The 18,152-nt window shown below is 36.1% G+C and overlaps 1 protein-coding gene across 1 annotated transcript in view; it reads left to right on the top strand.

Annotated features, from left to right (window-relative positions):
• The first annotated feature begins 1,043 nt into the window (after positions 1-1,043).
• The window catches only part of LOC591747 (brefeldin A-inhibited guanine nucleotide-exchange protein 3), a 34,997-nt gene continuing 17,888 nt past the window's right edge, over positions 1,044-18,152 (top strand). Inside the window, exons 1-12 of the mRNA XM_030972704.1 lie at positions 1,044-1,127; positions 3,313-3,502; positions 7,755-7,879; positions 8,322-8,459; positions 8,958-9,026; positions 10,999-11,103; positions 12,088-12,124; positions 14,953-15,037; positions 15,586-15,705; positions 16,164-16,288; positions 16,858-17,081; positions 17,719-17,831. Of these exons, the coding sequence (XP_030828564.1) occupies positions 3,418-3,502; positions 7,755-7,879; positions 8,322-8,459; positions 8,958-9,026; positions 10,999-11,103; positions 12,088-12,124; positions 14,953-15,037; positions 15,586-15,705; positions 16,164-16,288; positions 16,858-17,081; positions 17,719-17,831 (1,226 nt within the window). The 5' untranslated portion in view covers positions 1,044-1,127; positions 3,313-3,417. The remainder of the gene's footprint in view (positions 1,128-3,312; positions 3,503-7,754; positions 7,880-8,321; positions 8,460-8,957; positions 9,027-10,998; positions 11,104-12,087; positions 12,125-14,952; positions 15,038-15,585; positions 15,706-16,163; positions 16,289-16,857; positions 17,082-17,718; positions 17,832-18,152) is intronic.

The following is an 18,152-nucleotide window of genomic DNA, read 5'->3' as shown; positions in this document are numbered from 1 at the left end:
CTATAAGAGCAATTTCCCCTCAAGCTCGCTCGCTACACTCACTCACATTTATAGATGATATAATTATGTTACTTAGCCAAGGTTATTTCAATCTTCCGTTATGAGAATGTGCTTATAACCCCATCAGAATTGGGTTTTTTCCTCTTTATATTAAAGATAAACAAATTCGCACTGCGACCTCAAAAATCTTTATTTTTTTCCTAGCTCGCTTCGCTCGCTCACGAATGAATATTCAGACCATCACACCCAACTGCAAAGTATGATGCTTAAGCAAATTCTTGTATTGATAAAGAGGGGAAAATGAAAGCATCCCAGATAATGTAATCACAATGCAGAAGTATATACCAATGTCTAAAAAATTGTTTAATTTCGCTTTGAGAGTTCCCTTTGGGCCCTTCATTTCTCCAGAAAGTGCCTTTTCTGTTGGTGTCCCCCGCCCCCTATTTTCGAAGTCGCTCCGCCGCCCTTGCATGCATGTTCATCTAGTCAACAATGCAACTGCATGTTATATTAGGGGGGGGGGGGGGGATAAAAGAGAGAAAAATCGGGCTGATGATATATCGAGCTGCTCGAGTTATTGGAATTTTAAAATTGCCAATTTCCGGGATAGTTGTAATACATTTTCATTAAAAAACGAATTTTAAAAATCGCTTGCTCCTTTCGGTGGCTCACAATGAAAGTTGATGTTCAGGCAAGGGACGTCAGCCCCCAGATAGGTATCACCCATGAGTTCGTTGGTATCACCCCCTCGCCCCAGCTATTCCATACCGGTTACTTGACGCCGTCTTGCAGATCAATGTTTCCCCTGCACAGGTTCCAAGCTGTTCCAATAGTTGAAAATACGACTAGATTGAAATGTTACAATGAATTTGTACTTAATTTAATTGTTATGAATTTTGTTGTATGTTTTGATGATTTTAATTACAATGTTACCTTTGATCCATATAGTTTACCGCTTCCTAGGATAGCTGCGATCATTGCAGGGCCACATAGATTCTTAGATTGGCAATCCAACAAATTATTTCGATCCAGATTGTTGTCTAAGTTTCATTTGCGGCTTCGTGGACAAAAACGTAAACAGCTGTTGTGCCTGCTCTGTTTTCACTGCTGAGATTGCTATTTAAGAGGTAACGTGTTTCACATTCAGGCATTTACATAATTTACAAATAATTATCCACCTAAATTCTCTATTTATGTAGTCTTTTATCAGTGTTTTTCCTCTCAAAAATAGTCACACAAGAAACCAGTCCCACCTGTGAAGATCTGTGTAGTCATTTGATCATTTGATTTCGCAAATTCGTGCTATAAAAAATATAGACCTAGATCTAGGCCTATAACTAGATGAATTCGTCACATTAAAGACGAATGAGGTGGTCTGAAAGGGAGAGGCAGAGACAGAGGGAGGCAGAGCAAGAGACGGAGACAGGGAGATCAAGAGGGGAAACGGAAAGAGAAGAGAGAGAGAGACAGAGATTAGAAGGAGAGGGCCAGGCCAGAGTATTCCAGGACTCCTTCTTCGTAAATACTGTTAGGGACTGGAACAACCTTCCTCTACAATTGTTATAAGCCCATCCCTGGTAACATTTAAAGCTAAACTCAAACAAAATGTATAAGTCTTTCCACATGCAATGCGCTTATGTCTTCACAAAGTTAGCGTGGATGTGTCCTGAACAGACATTTTGCTGACCTACATGTAACAATACAGATACAGAGGGAAGCCCGGAGGCAGAGCAAGAGGTAGACCGAAAATTTCTGTCTCTTTCGTTTCGTTAGCCTCTGATTTAGGTAGGATCGGCTCCTTTCTTTAGAGACAGAAACCGACCATAGACGCTCCTGTGCAAACGTATTAGCCATTTTTGGCCAAAGAACTTTGCCAAAAATACTCAATTTTAGCGGATGCATATATATCCGATGCATTTATTTTTTAAAATTAGGCCTAGGCTATGATTCATCGGTTCTACTTACCAACTTGACTGTATAATGCATTTGATAATCCCTTTTCATGAAATTAAGAGTCAATATCGACATCCATGTTGAAAATCTTGCAGCCATATTTTAAACTCTCACTGCGCATGACTCATCTAAATCTCATCCCTTCTAGTCTACGATCAAGGCAACATGATTATGAAGGAAAAACTGTGCACGAGCTACGAGTTCATAATGACGTTATCACAGTTTCATCATCATTTTACCTTTGCCTTTCAGGTCTAAGCAAGAGGGGGAATGGGAGACAGAGCTAGATAGAGGGAGAGGGTGAAAGAGTAGAGAGACTGAGAGAGTGATATGAGAGATGTAGAGACAAAGCAAGAGAAGGAGAGGGGAAAGGAAACAGAGCAAGAGAGAGGAGAGAGAGAGATAGATGCAATAGAGAACGTAACTCCAGGGAGCTCCAATGCCGAAGGCGTCAGAGCTCTAGAGCCCGCTTTTGAAAATATTCAAACAGCGGGTTTGGTCACTTTTTTTTTCTTGCAATGTGAAGAGGTAGTAATTCCAATTTTGACTTACAATGTTCTTCGACTCCTCTGGGCAATTTTCCAACCACTTTAAATTATAAATTGAAGAAGTCTTTGATTGGAAAAGGGTGATTCTTCGTCCTAACCCGACGATTCATCCATGTTGTATAGTCGATTCATCAAGGCAAAGTGACAGTAGCATGCGCAGCAGCGGCGAAGCAAATATGAATATTCATATAGAGCGCCGTTTGCCCGAAATTGCTGAATATGCAAGAGGTTGAGAAGGACTCTGCCTCTTTGATTCATGCATATTCAGTAATTTTGAGTGAACAGCAAAGTTAGAGGTCATGGGAGATCAAAATGAGATCAGTTGTCGGGTCATAAAGAGATGAAAACCCATACTACAATCAAATGAATATGGGTCAACAAAAACTGCTCAAAACACCATTTTTATATTCATTGTCACTTAAAAATTGTTGAATTACAAGAGAATGCATACTCTTTGAGAAAATACAAAAACTGTCTGAAATGTGACCACGCTGATTAAATACATTTTAATTTAGCTCTAATGGTTTTGTGGTGCTCAGTCACACAAGTTTGTTTTCTCTACTTTCTCAGAGTATTGATTTAATCAAACCATAAATAGGTTTAAAAGGGCCTTTTTTATTCAACCTACATGTACCGGTATACACTGTTGTGAATTTATCTCATAACTTTTTTCAGTGCAACTTCTTTGCATATATGATGTTGAACTTTAGTCTTTATACTATCACAAATAATTTGTTCTATGAAGTGGCAGAGCGTGATTTGATTAATGGTATCTTTAAACTTTACTCAATCTCCAATATTTTTCTCTCAGGATTTTCCCTGGGGAGAAGCTAGAGGAGAATGGAGTGAGGTACTGTACACATGTACAGAGTCCTTCAGATCTTGTTCTCACTCGGTTGACCTTACCTGACCCACCATGGAGGGGGTATTTGGACAGATCCTCAAAGAGGCAACGTCAAACAAGCATGCAGCACTACGGGAAGCCGTCAGTCAAGCACAAGGTATTCATTCATTCATTTTATTTCCGATTGTCATAAAAAATACATTCAACAATATATTATACATAAAAAAAATATAAACAATAACAATGCACAGAATATGGAGGAGCCAGCAGAGGCCATTGGCCTTTCAAAGGCTGGGCTAGGCTGGGTACTTGTATACATGTGCTTAAAATTGACTGTTCACTGTCAGGATAATATTCCATTGGACAAGTGTTCTGAAACATGTCAACAAAGACTGGTCCTAATTGGCATGTGGTCTTTTTGTGAAGGTTGCTTTACATGTTTCAATGGAACAGTCTGCTCAGGGGACACAAAAATATGTTCTTTCAGATGTGTGGTCTTTCTATTCAGGTGGCGACTGAAGCAGCCTTCAGTCAATGTATTTTAAATCTTTCATTCAAGGGTCAATCTTCATCGATTTGACAGATTGTCCAAAATATACCTGTACCGTATGTTACCTTGACATCCTCCCAATATTTAATGGAATACCTTGTTTATTTCGCTTATTACTCGGCAGGTACAAGGTTTTAAAAAAAGAAATCAGATTTACTGAATAATTGTTATATGGCAGATATATATGCAATTCAGATCAGATCTTGGTCCACCAATAACATACTGTAGTTTACGAAGTTGTTCTGTCAGACTCCAAATCCTGTTTAACTTTAGCCAAAATATATGTAGCTCACTGTTCATTGAGGACAGAACTAACTCTCCTTGAGTGCTTGCTAAAAATCAAGTGAAAAACTTTAGATCTCCCGTATGGTAGATAACTAGGCTTGTTTGTTTGTAAACATTGATAAAAGGTCAACTATGTGTGCAGGTACACTGTACAGTATATTTGTCCTGGAAAGTTTGTTTTTTCTCTTCAAACTTTTCAGCATTTACCGTGCTTTAGTTTATTTTTTTCACTGCTGACAATCAATTAAATGCCAATATGCCATGCCATTTTTAAGTGAAACAAAAATGAAGTCTTTGTAGAAAGGTGGTTACTAAAGCATGTTTGACTGTAGTTATGAGGGAAAAGGCTGCAATGTTCAGGGGAAAAAAAATTAAGATACATTAGAAATTATTAGAATTCACTGATTTGTCTTTTAGTTTTTCCATTATGATAGATGTACATGTATTAGAACGTAGACCTGCATACCTAGTGTATCACTGCAAATTTGTTACTATTCCTGTATTATACAGAAATCTACTGGAAACTTAAAGAAATTTAAGGGGGAGAGATAGATAGTGGATAGTGGGTGCAGCAACAGATTCTTGTGTGCATCTACATGTACATGTACATGTAAATATAACACGATCATTGAGACTTTCATAAATTAAATCTGAGGCAGTTTCAATTACCCCATGCATGCCCTTTCAAAATTACGAAACATTACAAGTACACATACAGTGTAATAAGTCATCCGAACATGATTGCAATATGATATTGACATTGCTCTTGAGTTGAAAGACCTTGTGACCATGCTACATGTAGAATAGAATTAGTCTGTTTAGAGCCAAAAGAGCGTTACTCTGTATCAAAGTATGTGAGTTAACGCCTTTCTGGCTCCAAACAGACAAAGCACTTGCATGGTTTTATTAACCAAATACACTATAGTGTAGGTGTATATATTGTCGAGCTCATGAGAAATTCGAATAGTGTTCACAAGCAGCTCCAGGGTGCTACAAGAATTTTTTTCACCACTTGCCCTGTCGGGCAAGTGGGTTTTCAATTTACTTGCCCAAACAATATTTCCACTTGCCCAAAACTTTAAAGCGAAAAAGGACTCGAGGTTAAAGCATTTATTATCTCGTAATGATAAGTTAGTGTTTTAGATAGCAAATTAATGCACATACATGTACAGTGTAACTGTACTGAATAATAACCTAATATGTCAAAGAAAATGGTCAACAAAGGATGGTTGAAGGTTTAAAAAACGCATTTTATTGATTCTCCATAAATAATCAGATTCACATGAATCTCGGCAAGGTAGAATGGTTCAAGCAGGTTTAAGTTTTTAATATTCAGTCATGTAAAAAAGCATAATGACCCTGTTGTAAAAAATATGATACAAACATGTCATTAATGGTAGCCACATGTACCATGGTGCAACATCACATGTGTGTCTGTGCAAGCCGCTGTCATTTGGAAACGTAGGCTAATTTTCAGCTGTTAATAATTTGGGTCAACTCTTCCATCAAGAAACGTCATGTAAATAATGGGTAATCAACTATTTTAAATAAAGTACGGACATTTTTATTTCATCATTCACTGCTATAAATATCATGCCAAAATTTGTAAATTCTTACTAAATAATAATATTGAAGATATTTTACGATAAATCTCGGATAAGTATGCGAAAACTAGACTAAACAACGTCGCTAAAACCATGAAAACAAAACAACAACGGCTTATATTCTGGGGGTCTCGATACTATTATCAAAATGACTCGCTCGGTCGGATCTTGAGACCGCAGTAATAAATTGAAAACGAGACAAAAACATTCATCTGATTTCTATGAGCAGCGAGTTTTAAATAATATGTTCACAATCATTAACAGTCATTATGAATAAATATCAAACATTTGACTTTTTGTACTTACTAGAAAATCCCTGTTGTTTATTCCATTCCGATTCGCACGTGTTCATTTCCCTAGAATAATGACGTCATATTTGGCGTGATTCAACCAATCGGCAATCAGAGAATAGCAAAGGCCTGTCGGTGCGGCCTGCAGAGCTAGAGAGAGAGAGCGCGAATAAGCTCGCAGCTGGTACGATCGCGCTAGCTGTCTCTAGCTAGCTCACGGCCGGCCGTGCGTGGAGGCGGAGCGGCATTCATGGCTTGAAGTGTCACTGTTGCATGCGCGCTGAGCTAGCTGAGCTGGCTAGCTGTCTGTGAAGTTTTTTCGAAATCGGAACGATCGCTTTTTTGCTTCTGGATTTTGACGACGGGTAAGAAGTTGACGGGTGAATGGTAGAGTTCTTGGACACTAGGAAATTACTGTAAAAGTATCACTTGCCCGAATCGGGCAAGTGATAATTTGATTTACTTGCCCGACGGCTCAATTTGGTTGCCCCGGGACGTCGGGCAAGCGGGTTTGTCGCGCCCTGAGCTCTCATTACCAACTGTTGATTTAAGAACATCTGTTGCCACATCTCATTTCCTTTGTAAACAAGGAGCTGATTGAATGAGTTGCAATTGTTTGTTTAGTATTTACAGTATTTAATCAGTACATGTACATGTGTACATGAAACTTTGCCTAGTAAACCATCTCAAAAAAAGCTGCAGCAATTTTTTTTGTTTACCTACAGTATGTATAAATTAATGGCAACCGCACGCAGCAAAGGACTTGTGCATATTCACTTAATTCTGTGTTGTAATTAAGATACAAAAATGTGAAGCCTTTTACACCTGATGTCATCATCAAAAATAAACTTGTGTTTTTGCTCTGTCATATCTGAACGAGCCTCAAAGGTCATATGCATGTTTTTTTAACTTGGTGCCTCCAATTTTAATGAGATTAACTTTCACTGAAAATATGTTTGTAAAGCAAATTGTGGAAACAAGATTTTATAAAAAGAGAGAAATCAATATTTCATAATTAATATACTACAACTATAAGTGAATATTTGTATCTTGCAAATACATGTATGTACAGAAATTGTAATATATAGAATTTAGAAACAATACATGTGACTGATGTGTAAGTAACATAAAGAAAACAAACAATCTGAATTCTACATTCATACAAAAGCTGTTGAACAAGTACATTGTCTATGAATGATGACTTATGCATAAAAAGATACAGGAACAAGAAGAATGATAAAATAAAAAACAATCTTTGCCAAATTTGTATTTTTATTGAAATACGCCTGTACACATGCTCAATCCTTCAGGATAATGTGCAATATTTATCTATTTGTCTCATCTAAACTTTCATTTGCATTCTACTTTCCATGAGTTCTAAGCATTGACCCATCCACTTTTCTCTTTATTCACAAACATGTTAGCATTCTATAGGGCTCTTATTCACTTCTAAAGCCTACCGTAATTAACGGTGTATTAACTGCACCTTTTTGCCGCCACAAAAAATTCAAAGTCGGGGGTGCGGTTTATACACGGGGGCGGTTTATACAACGTTAATTACAGTAATCATATTTTGTCTCTATACGTACTACTACAGTATACTGATAGTCTGTTTTCAAATGGTTGACCAATTTTTATTAACCAGGTCTGGTTTCCCTTTAACTATTTTTTTTTATGCAGGGGCATACAGCCAGGAGTCTGAGGCTTCTACACACTCACAGAGAGAAGTCTGTATTGAACCATTCAAACTGTGTCTGGAGTCCAAGACTAGCAAGATTATTCCACTGGGGATCACTGGACTTCAGGTTTGAATGCTGACTTTTTTAAAACTTTTAACTTTTTAACCCATCGACAGTCGAATTCTATCTTTCCCGTAGGCTTGATACATAGATTGAAAAATCAATCTCATTGTATCGTAGAGGTGTGGTGGTCGAGTGGTTTATTAAGCACTTGACTTGAAATTTAAAGGTCGTGGGTTCGATCCCGATAAGGCATTAATCTATATTTGCCACTTCATACCCAGGAGAGAAATGGGGACCTGGTAGGGTGACAAAAGCCTTTGTGTTAGTAATTGCCATATGCCCTCACGGTGACCCTAGGGAGTGAAGATGGTACACATTGTGCATGAATGAATCCCATGAGCGGGGTTATAATATCTGCAAAGTGCTTAGAGACTGTATTTCTTATTAAGTACTATATAAATCCAGATTATTATTGTTTTATTATTGTGTGTTTTGTTCCCTGCAGAAAGTGGTAACAGATGAGAAACTGAAGTGCCGAGAAGGGGAGATAGAGCATGAGGATGACACGATGCCAAACCAGATTCTTAGAGCGGTGGCCATCACCCCCTCACTCAGCGAGGATCACCAAGTTGAGATCATGAAGGTGGGTATCATGACAATATGATGGTGTTGGTCTTAGTGATGATGATGATGATGATGGTGATGATGATGATGATGATGATGGTGATGATGATGATGATGATGATGGTGATGATGATGATGATGGTAATGATGATGATGATGATGGTGGTGATGATGATTATGTTAATGATGGTGGTGATGATGATTATGATGCTGATCATAATGATGATGATGATGATTTTTATAGGGCGGTGAAAGTGATGATAGTAGTCATATGTTTATGATAGAAATTGCCATCTGCCCTCAAGGTGACCATATGGTAGGATATTCCCTAGAGAGTGGAATTTATGCAACTTTGTACATTAATGAATCTGATGATCGGGGTAATAATAATATCTGTGAAGCGCTTAGATATACATGTGTATTCCGTGTCAAAGACTATATGAATCCAGGTTGATTTGTTATTATTTATGATTTAAATATTTTGTAGCAATATTCAAATTTGTATATTTTCTTTTAGCTTCTCCTTATGGTAGCCTGTTCCAACCCATCCCATGTATCTCCACAGACTGTCATCAACATTGCCAAGGTAACTATTCCAGGAACTTTTGTACCTTAACCCTGTCTCTCCTTTTACAGCTTATCTTTAAAATTTGTCAGCCTCTAATACAGATGTGTATATGAAATTAAAAGATGCACTGATATGCTGTAATAGGGGTAGACAAAAAAAGAGAGAAAACGTGTGTATGTCTTGTTTTCCTTTGAAATTGATCACCTAGTTTGAAATGTTATCAACGTGATTAGAACCTTCTATGGGATTAAGAGTATGAGATTGTAACTTGTGTCTCCATCGACTAGACAATTTTTATCAAATTCTTCTTGTCTCTCCTCCTTTGCATCAAATAATACAAAAAAGGGAGTTGCAGGAAGAAAAAAAGCGGGGTGGGTGTGTGTGTGTGTGTGTGTAATTGGGTTTTTACAGGCGTGTATCTATCAGATATGAATATTTACGTGTGAGGACCGACCTCTAATGTCACCATCCAAAAGACGTGGGTTGAGATCGGAATCAGTTTTATATGGCCGTAATAGAATGCAATATTGGAGGCTCCTCTAAAAAAGCATCAGCATAATTTACGTAATTATTGAATAATCTTATAAAATATGTTGATGCCATGGTCGCCCCCAGTTCTGCCAGTCAGTCTATGTACAGAGCAAACCTGAGGTTACCAAGGCTTGTCAGGTGACCATTCTTCAGGTCATGACAGACGTAGCCCAAAGCACCAATAGACAGGTAGAAGTGATATGTTACCAGTCTCCCCTCACATATAGTGCATTCCCTGCTGCTTGCTGCATTCATTTGTGGTTGTATTTACACTGTGTGTGTATTTCTCTTGTTTCAATCTTTATCATTGTTCATGTGTATATACGCATAAAACATGTTTTGTTTCATCCTGAAGGTGTTACATGTACATGTACATTTTGATGCTATACATGTATGTAATCTTGAATTCTAGTTATAAAAAAACAAAGAGGCACTGTACACACACAAAAGAAAATCTCTGTCTGTGGTTTAATAGACAGAGTAAAAGTCTCTCAGAAATCATACAGAAATTGATCACTTAATTGTCTAGACCAGCAGAGTGTAAACAAGGTATAATTTGTTGAAATAAAAACTTGAAAACCATGAAAAAAAGCAACAAGTACATGTATACACATTTATGGACCAGATTTTTGTGATTCTGGCAGGCCTAAACTTTTTTCTCTCAAAATACTTTTTGTCAAACCTCCTTTGTATGTAGCTTGTAATACTCAGTTGCAAATATTGTTTGATTTTATGAGTTTGTTCATTATTTCTAGAACTCAAATTACTATCGATGAAATGCTATCAGTGCTTTGTGTATGTCAGTATTATGGTCAATGTCTACTCATTGCATTGTTGTGAGAAAAAAAAAAGCATATCAACTAAATGTATTAATCCATGTTAATCTTTCAACCATAATTGTAATTGACATAAGTATGCTATGCTTATTGTGAGACAGTGACTTCGATGTTTGTATGATACATTCTATGTTAATCTATCACGTAGTTCATTTGATTGTTGTGATGTTCCTGACATGCCATTCCTTTTTTTCTTGGTCATTTTCTTGCTCATTCTCCTCTCTTTCTTTCTTTTATTGCTCTCTTGTTTTCTTCTCCTCCCTTCTTTTTCTTCTCATCCTTCTACTTGTTCTTCTATATCTACTTTATATTCTTAAGGTCTATGTAAGATTTTTTTGGCGACATATGTGATGTCATATTAATCCAAATGATTAGAATTCAAGAAAGTAACCAACAACAAAACTCTACAAAGTAAAATTTGTTGTTAAAAACAAGAGACATCTTTCCACACACAAAAACGAATGTTCTGTGCATTTTTTTCCCCTTCAAATTTCAATATGTTTCATGAAGCATTTTAAGAAACATGCATTTATTCACCCAACTACCGTTATTTTCACTTGACATACATGTATTAGTAGTACCAGCTTGGCATGCGATTTTGTTTTTGTGTGTGTGCCCTATAGGCTTGCATTGATTGGCCGTCTGTTGCTACCCGTCATCCTAATCCAGCCAGTAACGCTGCTAAAATCACGCTAACACAAACTTTACGCATGCTCTGTGAATCACAAGTAAGTCTGCTTCATGTTCTGTGTTCGCATCCATTGTTTTTTAGTATGTGTACATGTATAAGCCGTTATTTTTGTGAGAGTTTTCTTTTTGCAAAATGTCATTGTAGTAGAGATGATTTAATGGTCTATAGCTGCATATGTGCAAACATGTAATGTAAGGAGCCTGTGTTCATTATCTTGAAAAAAATTGCTGAAATGAAACCTGCCCCTGTCATCCGCAAAAATACACAAATTACCTCTAGAATAATTGATATAAATTCATTACATATTCCTAAGAATTTAGCCTTTTTGGAAAGACTTGTTTCAGTGCTTGTTGTGTATTCTATAATTTGCTTTGTGAGTTAGGACTTCATGAACATCCAAATACATCCACACATTTTGCTTTTCATGTCATATTTTGTGGTTGTTTGATTCAATGTTGCTCTTTATCGATGTACATGTATTACATTTCTGTAAAAGACGGCGTATTTGAAGTACATATAGTTGCATTTCCTGTAATTTTTGAAAGTACAGTAGTTCTTTTTTGAATGAATTATTATTGTTTTACAAGTGGCACTGAGCTATCAATTGTTCAAACACACAATTCATGAAGTATGCATATTTCATGTTCATGTTACATGTTTTTTACAAGTTGAGCAAATACTCTTTTGAAAATGAAAAGATGTATCTTGAGCATTTTCCTTTCATTATTTTATTCTGCTGAACTTTAAGCTCTATTCTCAGTTTGGTTGTGATCTAAAGCCAAGTTTAAGAAAGCATATTATTATTATTATTATTATAATATAAGCTTTCAGTGGTCACTCTATTAACTCGTATCAGACCAAGAACACATTTATCATTGGGTTTCAAGAATATTGGCCTTGTGTAATGTGCAGAAAAATGTCATAAATTAGATTTTTTTTTTCAAAATTGAAAACCGATCGCACTGGTTCATTGCCTACTTTGTGTACTCACTCATAACATAAAATGCTATTTTCATCCCAGGTCAAAAACACCATCATGCTAGACAAAGGAGAGATGGGTAAGAACTTTCATTGTTTCAGAAAAGAAATAGCTTCGGAATTGTTCTCATTATATTTAATATTCCAATGCTCCAAGTTCTTTTGATACATTTTACATGTAGCCTAGCTTATATTTACAGTTCAGTACATGAACAGACAGAGTTTGGCCAATTTTAAATCAATGGGCAGCAAATGCCAGCAATACATTGTCATACACTGCCCTCTGTATATTGCTCTGCATTTTACATGTAGGAACCCATTCATTACAATATGATAAGTCCATTCCTTATTCAAGCATTTTTAGTTTTAAAAAGACTTTTAAATAGAAGCTTTGATTCTTCAAAATAATATTCCAATGCTCCAAGTTCTTTTGTTACATTTTACATTTGTCCAATTTAAAATCAGTGGGCAGCAAATGCCAGCAATACATTGTCATCCACTGTCCTCTTTACATGTATATTGCTCTGCATTTTACATGTGGGAACCCATTCATTTCATTAATATACATGTACAATATGAGAAGTCCATTCCTTATTCAAGCATTTTTAGTATTAAAAAGACTTTTAAATAGAAGCTTTGATTCTTCAAAATAATAAAGCCTTCAAATGTTCATATTCTTCTCCTGATGCTCATACAGGTTGAAGATTCATTAAATGTACTTTTTCAAATACAATTTCTGTCAATAGTTGTAAGAGGGTTACTTTATTTTGTTATTAAGACAGGCTCAAATTTTATTTGACTTTTTTTATTTTTTATGTTTTTATGCTACTGTCGGGGTCTGATGGAAAGTAGTTTAGGATTGACTGACAGTTGTAACTTTCATTATGTACATGTACATCATTCATATGTTTAATTAATGGCTTTTCTTTAGACATTATTACATACAAAGTTCTGTGAACATATGTGGTTTATTGTTTTTATTTAGACATTATTTTAGTTTTAAATTTCAGTCTGATTGTATATTCTTTTTGTTAGTTGAGTAATAATATACATTGTACAGTATGTCTGACTATAACCTTGATCACCAATTTCTTTCCTTTTCCAGACATTGTCACAGCACCTTTCCCCATTTTCTATGAATTTCATGAAAGCTGATTGTTTTGCACATCATACTGAAATATGTGTAAGCGTATTGCAATGGACTGAAGAAAGTAAACAGAATCTGGAGCAAGAACGAAAAAAATAGTACTCTCACAGTGTACATTCACGAACATGCAAGTGAACAGAATAATGAGGAATAAATCAATGAAACCTGTGGAATATACTTTCAATTGTAGGCTTTATCGCTTGCTCCACATTTTGTTACAGTTTTGAAGATGTATGTCCATGTACACATACAAATGTATGTCATACACATTCTCAAGCATATGATCCAAGTAACACTGGACTACACATATTTTTTTTTATTACAGATATCAATCTGGAAACAATGATGCAGTCTGTAACCATGGATTTAAAAATCATTTCAAAGATTGATTGGCAACTCTGACTGTTATGGAAATAACAGCGGCCATCTTTGGTTTAAATCAAATTATATTGTATCAAGTCCAGTCCAGTTTGCTCATTCTACATGTACATATAAAGCACCATGGCATAACATTGCCTATTACCATGTTTGTGAGATTGACATACATTTATGTGTTCATGTTCAAGTACATCTTCAAACGTTTCAGTTGTTTAACTCATCTCCCATGTATGTTATTCATCACATATTTTGATTTATTTCTGACATGCCTTTCATTGTGGATTTCATACCTACGTAAGTCATTTTGCACCACTAAATGCTTTTTTGCATTTTCTGAAAATGTTTTCAAGATTAGCTTGAAGTGAATAATATTTGTCTTTATTTTTTTGCAATTATTCTAACTTGTACCACATATGAAGTAAATGCTGCCATTTGAGATTTGAAAACATGAGAATGATTGAATAAAGAAATATTAATTATTTTGTCTGCTGGAATACAGCAAATAAACTATTTAATGTGATACGTTCAGGCCAAAATAGCACATCTCATGTTAGCACTTGAGAATATCTGCATTAAAGCAAAATATTTGTGCATACGGGTGCTGCACCTATGGTAATATGCATTAACTAACGTGTGTGATGTGAACCAATTTATGAATGTATGTGGTAGTGGCTATTTTACTCAAAAAAGCAAAAGGGCTTGGCCATTGCAAAATCCAAATTCTCACTTTGGGACACAAGACTTGTTAAAAGAACTATGAAAACTGTGAATGAATTTATAACTCATCAGGGATGCCAGTTTTCAGGCAATAGACTGAATTCAGGCCCTAGGGACTTATTTTAGACCATAGTTTAGGCTTTTTTGGTGTACAAAATAGCTCATTCTAGGTGATTTTCAGGCCCTCTGATCAATTCTAACTGGCATCCCTAAACTGATGCATATATTTGTTTACTGATCATGGAAAATATTGCAAAAAGTGTAATTTGAGTAGTCGCTTAAGAATAACTATCTCTTTTTTAAGAATGATGTGCTGTTAGATCAATAAAATGTAGACTACCGGTATGTAATCTTATAAAAAAGGAATAGCATGCTTTTATCAACAGTAATGCGTCTCCTTAGTAAAATGCATGGCAAACACCCTGGCAATCCAACATCTCTTTCTTATTAAGCATCACAAGAAATTTACTTTTGCTTTAGTTTTGCTTGCTTGCTTGCATGTTGAATCTATATTACAGAGAAAAACAAACTCATTTTGAGCCAGAGACTAGATTTCTTTACACACCATATTTTAGTTCACATTTATTTTTCTGGTGTTATGCATGACAATTTGATGACATTTTATTTCTGTATAATAACCATTCTACTCGTTGTATTACATTGCAGCTTCTGTTGATGGTAAAGACCGACTTTGTGGTGATGTGGTTGCTGTACTAGGGTTCTTATGTAACAAGGTCTCAGAAACACACAAGTAAGTCATCCTTCTCTTTTCTTTTATGTGTTTTCCATTGATAATTATTCTATTCTTTCTCCTCTTCCCCTCCCATTCCTCCTACCTAACCCTGTCATGTACCACCACCTCATGCTTACAGACTGTACTTCCTCCTTTCCTGTCTCCTCCTTTTCCTTCTGTGTTTTTCTATTATTTTCTATTATTTTCCTTATTTTATGTATTTATTTATTAAAACATCTTTTGACAGGATAACATTGATCAGCTTGCAGGCTGTTTTACATAATGGTCCTGCATAAAGAAGGAAAATACAAATTTAAGAATTGACAACAAGAGTATTAACCAGGAAAATAGCAGTTTTATACAAGCTGTAAAAATGGGAACAATATAAATAGGAAAAAAACATTGGAGGAAAAAACGGAAAAAGGGGAAGGAAAAAAAAAAGATATGCATACATCTTGAGGAAAAAATACATTAATGGATAAGTGGATCTACACAAATTATTATCTTTAATCTACCTCTGTTATAAAAAGATGAGAACTTATTGTAATATTCTTTCTTCTTTTCAGAGCTGGAGCCAGCACCCAGAATCAGACCCAATTGACCTTTGAACTGGAAGCCATCTTGGCAATGCTGAGCAACATGGAGCCTGGCCTGCGAGGCAGTTCAGCCTTCCAGAAAGTCCTCTGGTAAATACAGGAGCTTGGCTTATTCCAGTCACTCAAATTTCTGTATTTTTCTTTTATTTATGTGTGCTTGATCATGTAAGTGCAGATGTTCAGTTGATTGCAAGTTTTATTCAATTGAAGATTCACTGTCGAAATAAGACAAAGGGCTCAATTCCTGTATCATAGTAACTGATGGATTCTGAGTATGTAGTGTACAAAATACAAGTTGTAGGCCTGCTTTGAAATTAAAGGAAATGTTGCGTAGAACCGCAGCTACTTGGATATGTACAAGTTTTGTGACTCTGCGTTAGATCCCACTGTACATAAAATTTCACACTGGTTTGTTATCAAATCTATTTTCTATGTTAGCTTCAAATAGAGATAAATGCCATAAATACCATTTTAGCTATCTTTTAAAACCATTGTCTTTATACTGTGTTTCTGGTTTTGTTTGTTTGTTTATGTTTCTAATGAAACAGGCAAGAGTTGTGCCCCACACTGATAGCCGTCCTAGGCATCCCCAAAGACCAGAAATCCATCATCTCTTCCAGCTCCTCCTCCTCCTCCTCCTCCAACCATCATCCCGGCGATCACCATCATCCAAGTAAGTAAGGTTTTCTGTGCAGCCTCCTTCTCCTTATATAAAATAGGACAAATTAGGTGTTACTTAGATGAGAAACTGACAGAACGACTAGTTCTTAGTCTCATAATATGTCATATCGATAATTGTAATGCTCTTCTGTATAATCTACCTGAAAATCAACTGAATTGAATCCAAAGAATCCAAAATTCTGCCGCACGGCTTGTTACGAGATCTCGTTCAAGTGAACATATCTCCCCTATTCCCAAAAGCCATTCCTCACCATTCCACAAATAAATACTTAATTCTACGGGTCTCACTCTTTTCAGATTGCATCAGCTGAACTTTGGAATAAATCTAAAAAACTGTGATACTGTTGACAGATTTAAGGCACGTTTTAAAACATTTCTTTTCAAAAATACTTTTCAATGTTAACGAGAGGAATTATGTTGAGCATATCTCACTCTTCTTATGTTACTCTATCCACCTTTCCTTCTTACTCTATCTCACAGCGCATAGAGATACATTGTGATATGCGCTATATATTACAGTATATTATCATTATTATTATTATTATCCTCCTGGTCACCTAGCCACCAACCACCATCAAGAGCATGGCAGGGGATCTAGCAGCGCGGTGTCCGTTCCCGTCTCCTTCCGCTCAGCCAGGCATGTCATCTACTGCATAGCTGGAGAACTGATCAGACTGGTGGGCTGCGTGGCGTCCATGAGGCCCGTGATTGGTTCGCTGCTTCACAGGATGCTGCTGTTCCCACCCCCTTCGCAGAGGAACGAGGCCCTCAAGGTTCTTAAAGAGGTGAAAGCAAAATATGATTAGAAAACAATAACATTTATACCCAAATTCATGTACGATATCTGTATCCCTTTTGTTACTTGGTGTACGCGTTAGTGATACCAATACTGTTAAAAAAAACTCTTGTTAACATAAATGTACCTGTAGGTATTACCTTAAGTTTGTAAGGGTAGCCTTGAGATCTGATATTGTAGAAATATTATTTCACACCAAATTATCCTGAAAGTCCAATAACAGCACCAAATAGGATATCTGCAAACTATTTTGGAAAAAACTGTTCAAGAGATGAGTATTAAGTGAAGATAAGAAAACGGAGCTAGTCATACCAGCTTGTGTCAATCAATGGTTCAGTGAATGTTATTTCCATCAAGTTTTTGTTAGTTTGTGTATATATTACTTATTCAAAGTACCACTCTGGCAAGTGAGAGACAATTTAAGTTTATTTTTAAGGCATTTTCTAAATGCAGTCCCATCACTAAAACTCAAAATGAGTTGTTTTTTTTTACTGTAAAATATATTAGAAATTTGTTGTGTTGCACTCATGAACATATTCATGTACACCATAGCTAGCCTCCTTTTTTTTCCAGATTTTTAAAACAAATTGACTTTTTATTAACTGGAACATTTTCCTCCACTGTAGATACTGTCTGCTCCGGGTCGGATCCTAGACCTAGCTGGACCAGCGATAGAGGGAGCTGAGATCACCAGCATGTCAAACAAAGACCACAAGGCAGACCTGGACTTAATCAAACTGTGAGTCCATATCTCAGCTTCTATACCTCACTACATGTTACACTATAACAAGAGATAAGAGATACATGTAACAAGCAATCAGAGAAGTGAATTAGAAGAATTCTCCATGTTTTATGGTGTCATGAGCCTTCAGACCTTTGTGGCAAGTGGTCAGTTATTTTATTTGCATATTCATAGTGTATACCTCTTAACTATGTCATCACTACCTCTACTATGCCTTGTCCAGATTACACTTATTTTTATGTAAATGCTATGGTATCACTTGTAACCCAAACATGCATGTCTCCCCTCATTATTTATTATACCCCTTCCTAAGTCTGC

The sequence above is a fragment of the Strongylocentrotus purpuratus genome, unplaced genomic scaffold, assembly GCF_000002235.5.
Source record: "Strongylocentrotus purpuratus isolate Spur 01 unplaced genomic scaffold, Spur_5.0 spur5_contig_863, whole genome shotgun sequence".
Taxonomy (NCBI): domain Eukaryota; kingdom Metazoa; phylum Echinodermata; class Echinoidea; order Camarodonta; family Strongylocentrotidae; genus Strongylocentrotus; species Strongylocentrotus purpuratus.
Note: the sequence above shows the minus strand (reverse complement) of the source record. Positions and strands in the feature narration are given on the sequence as shown.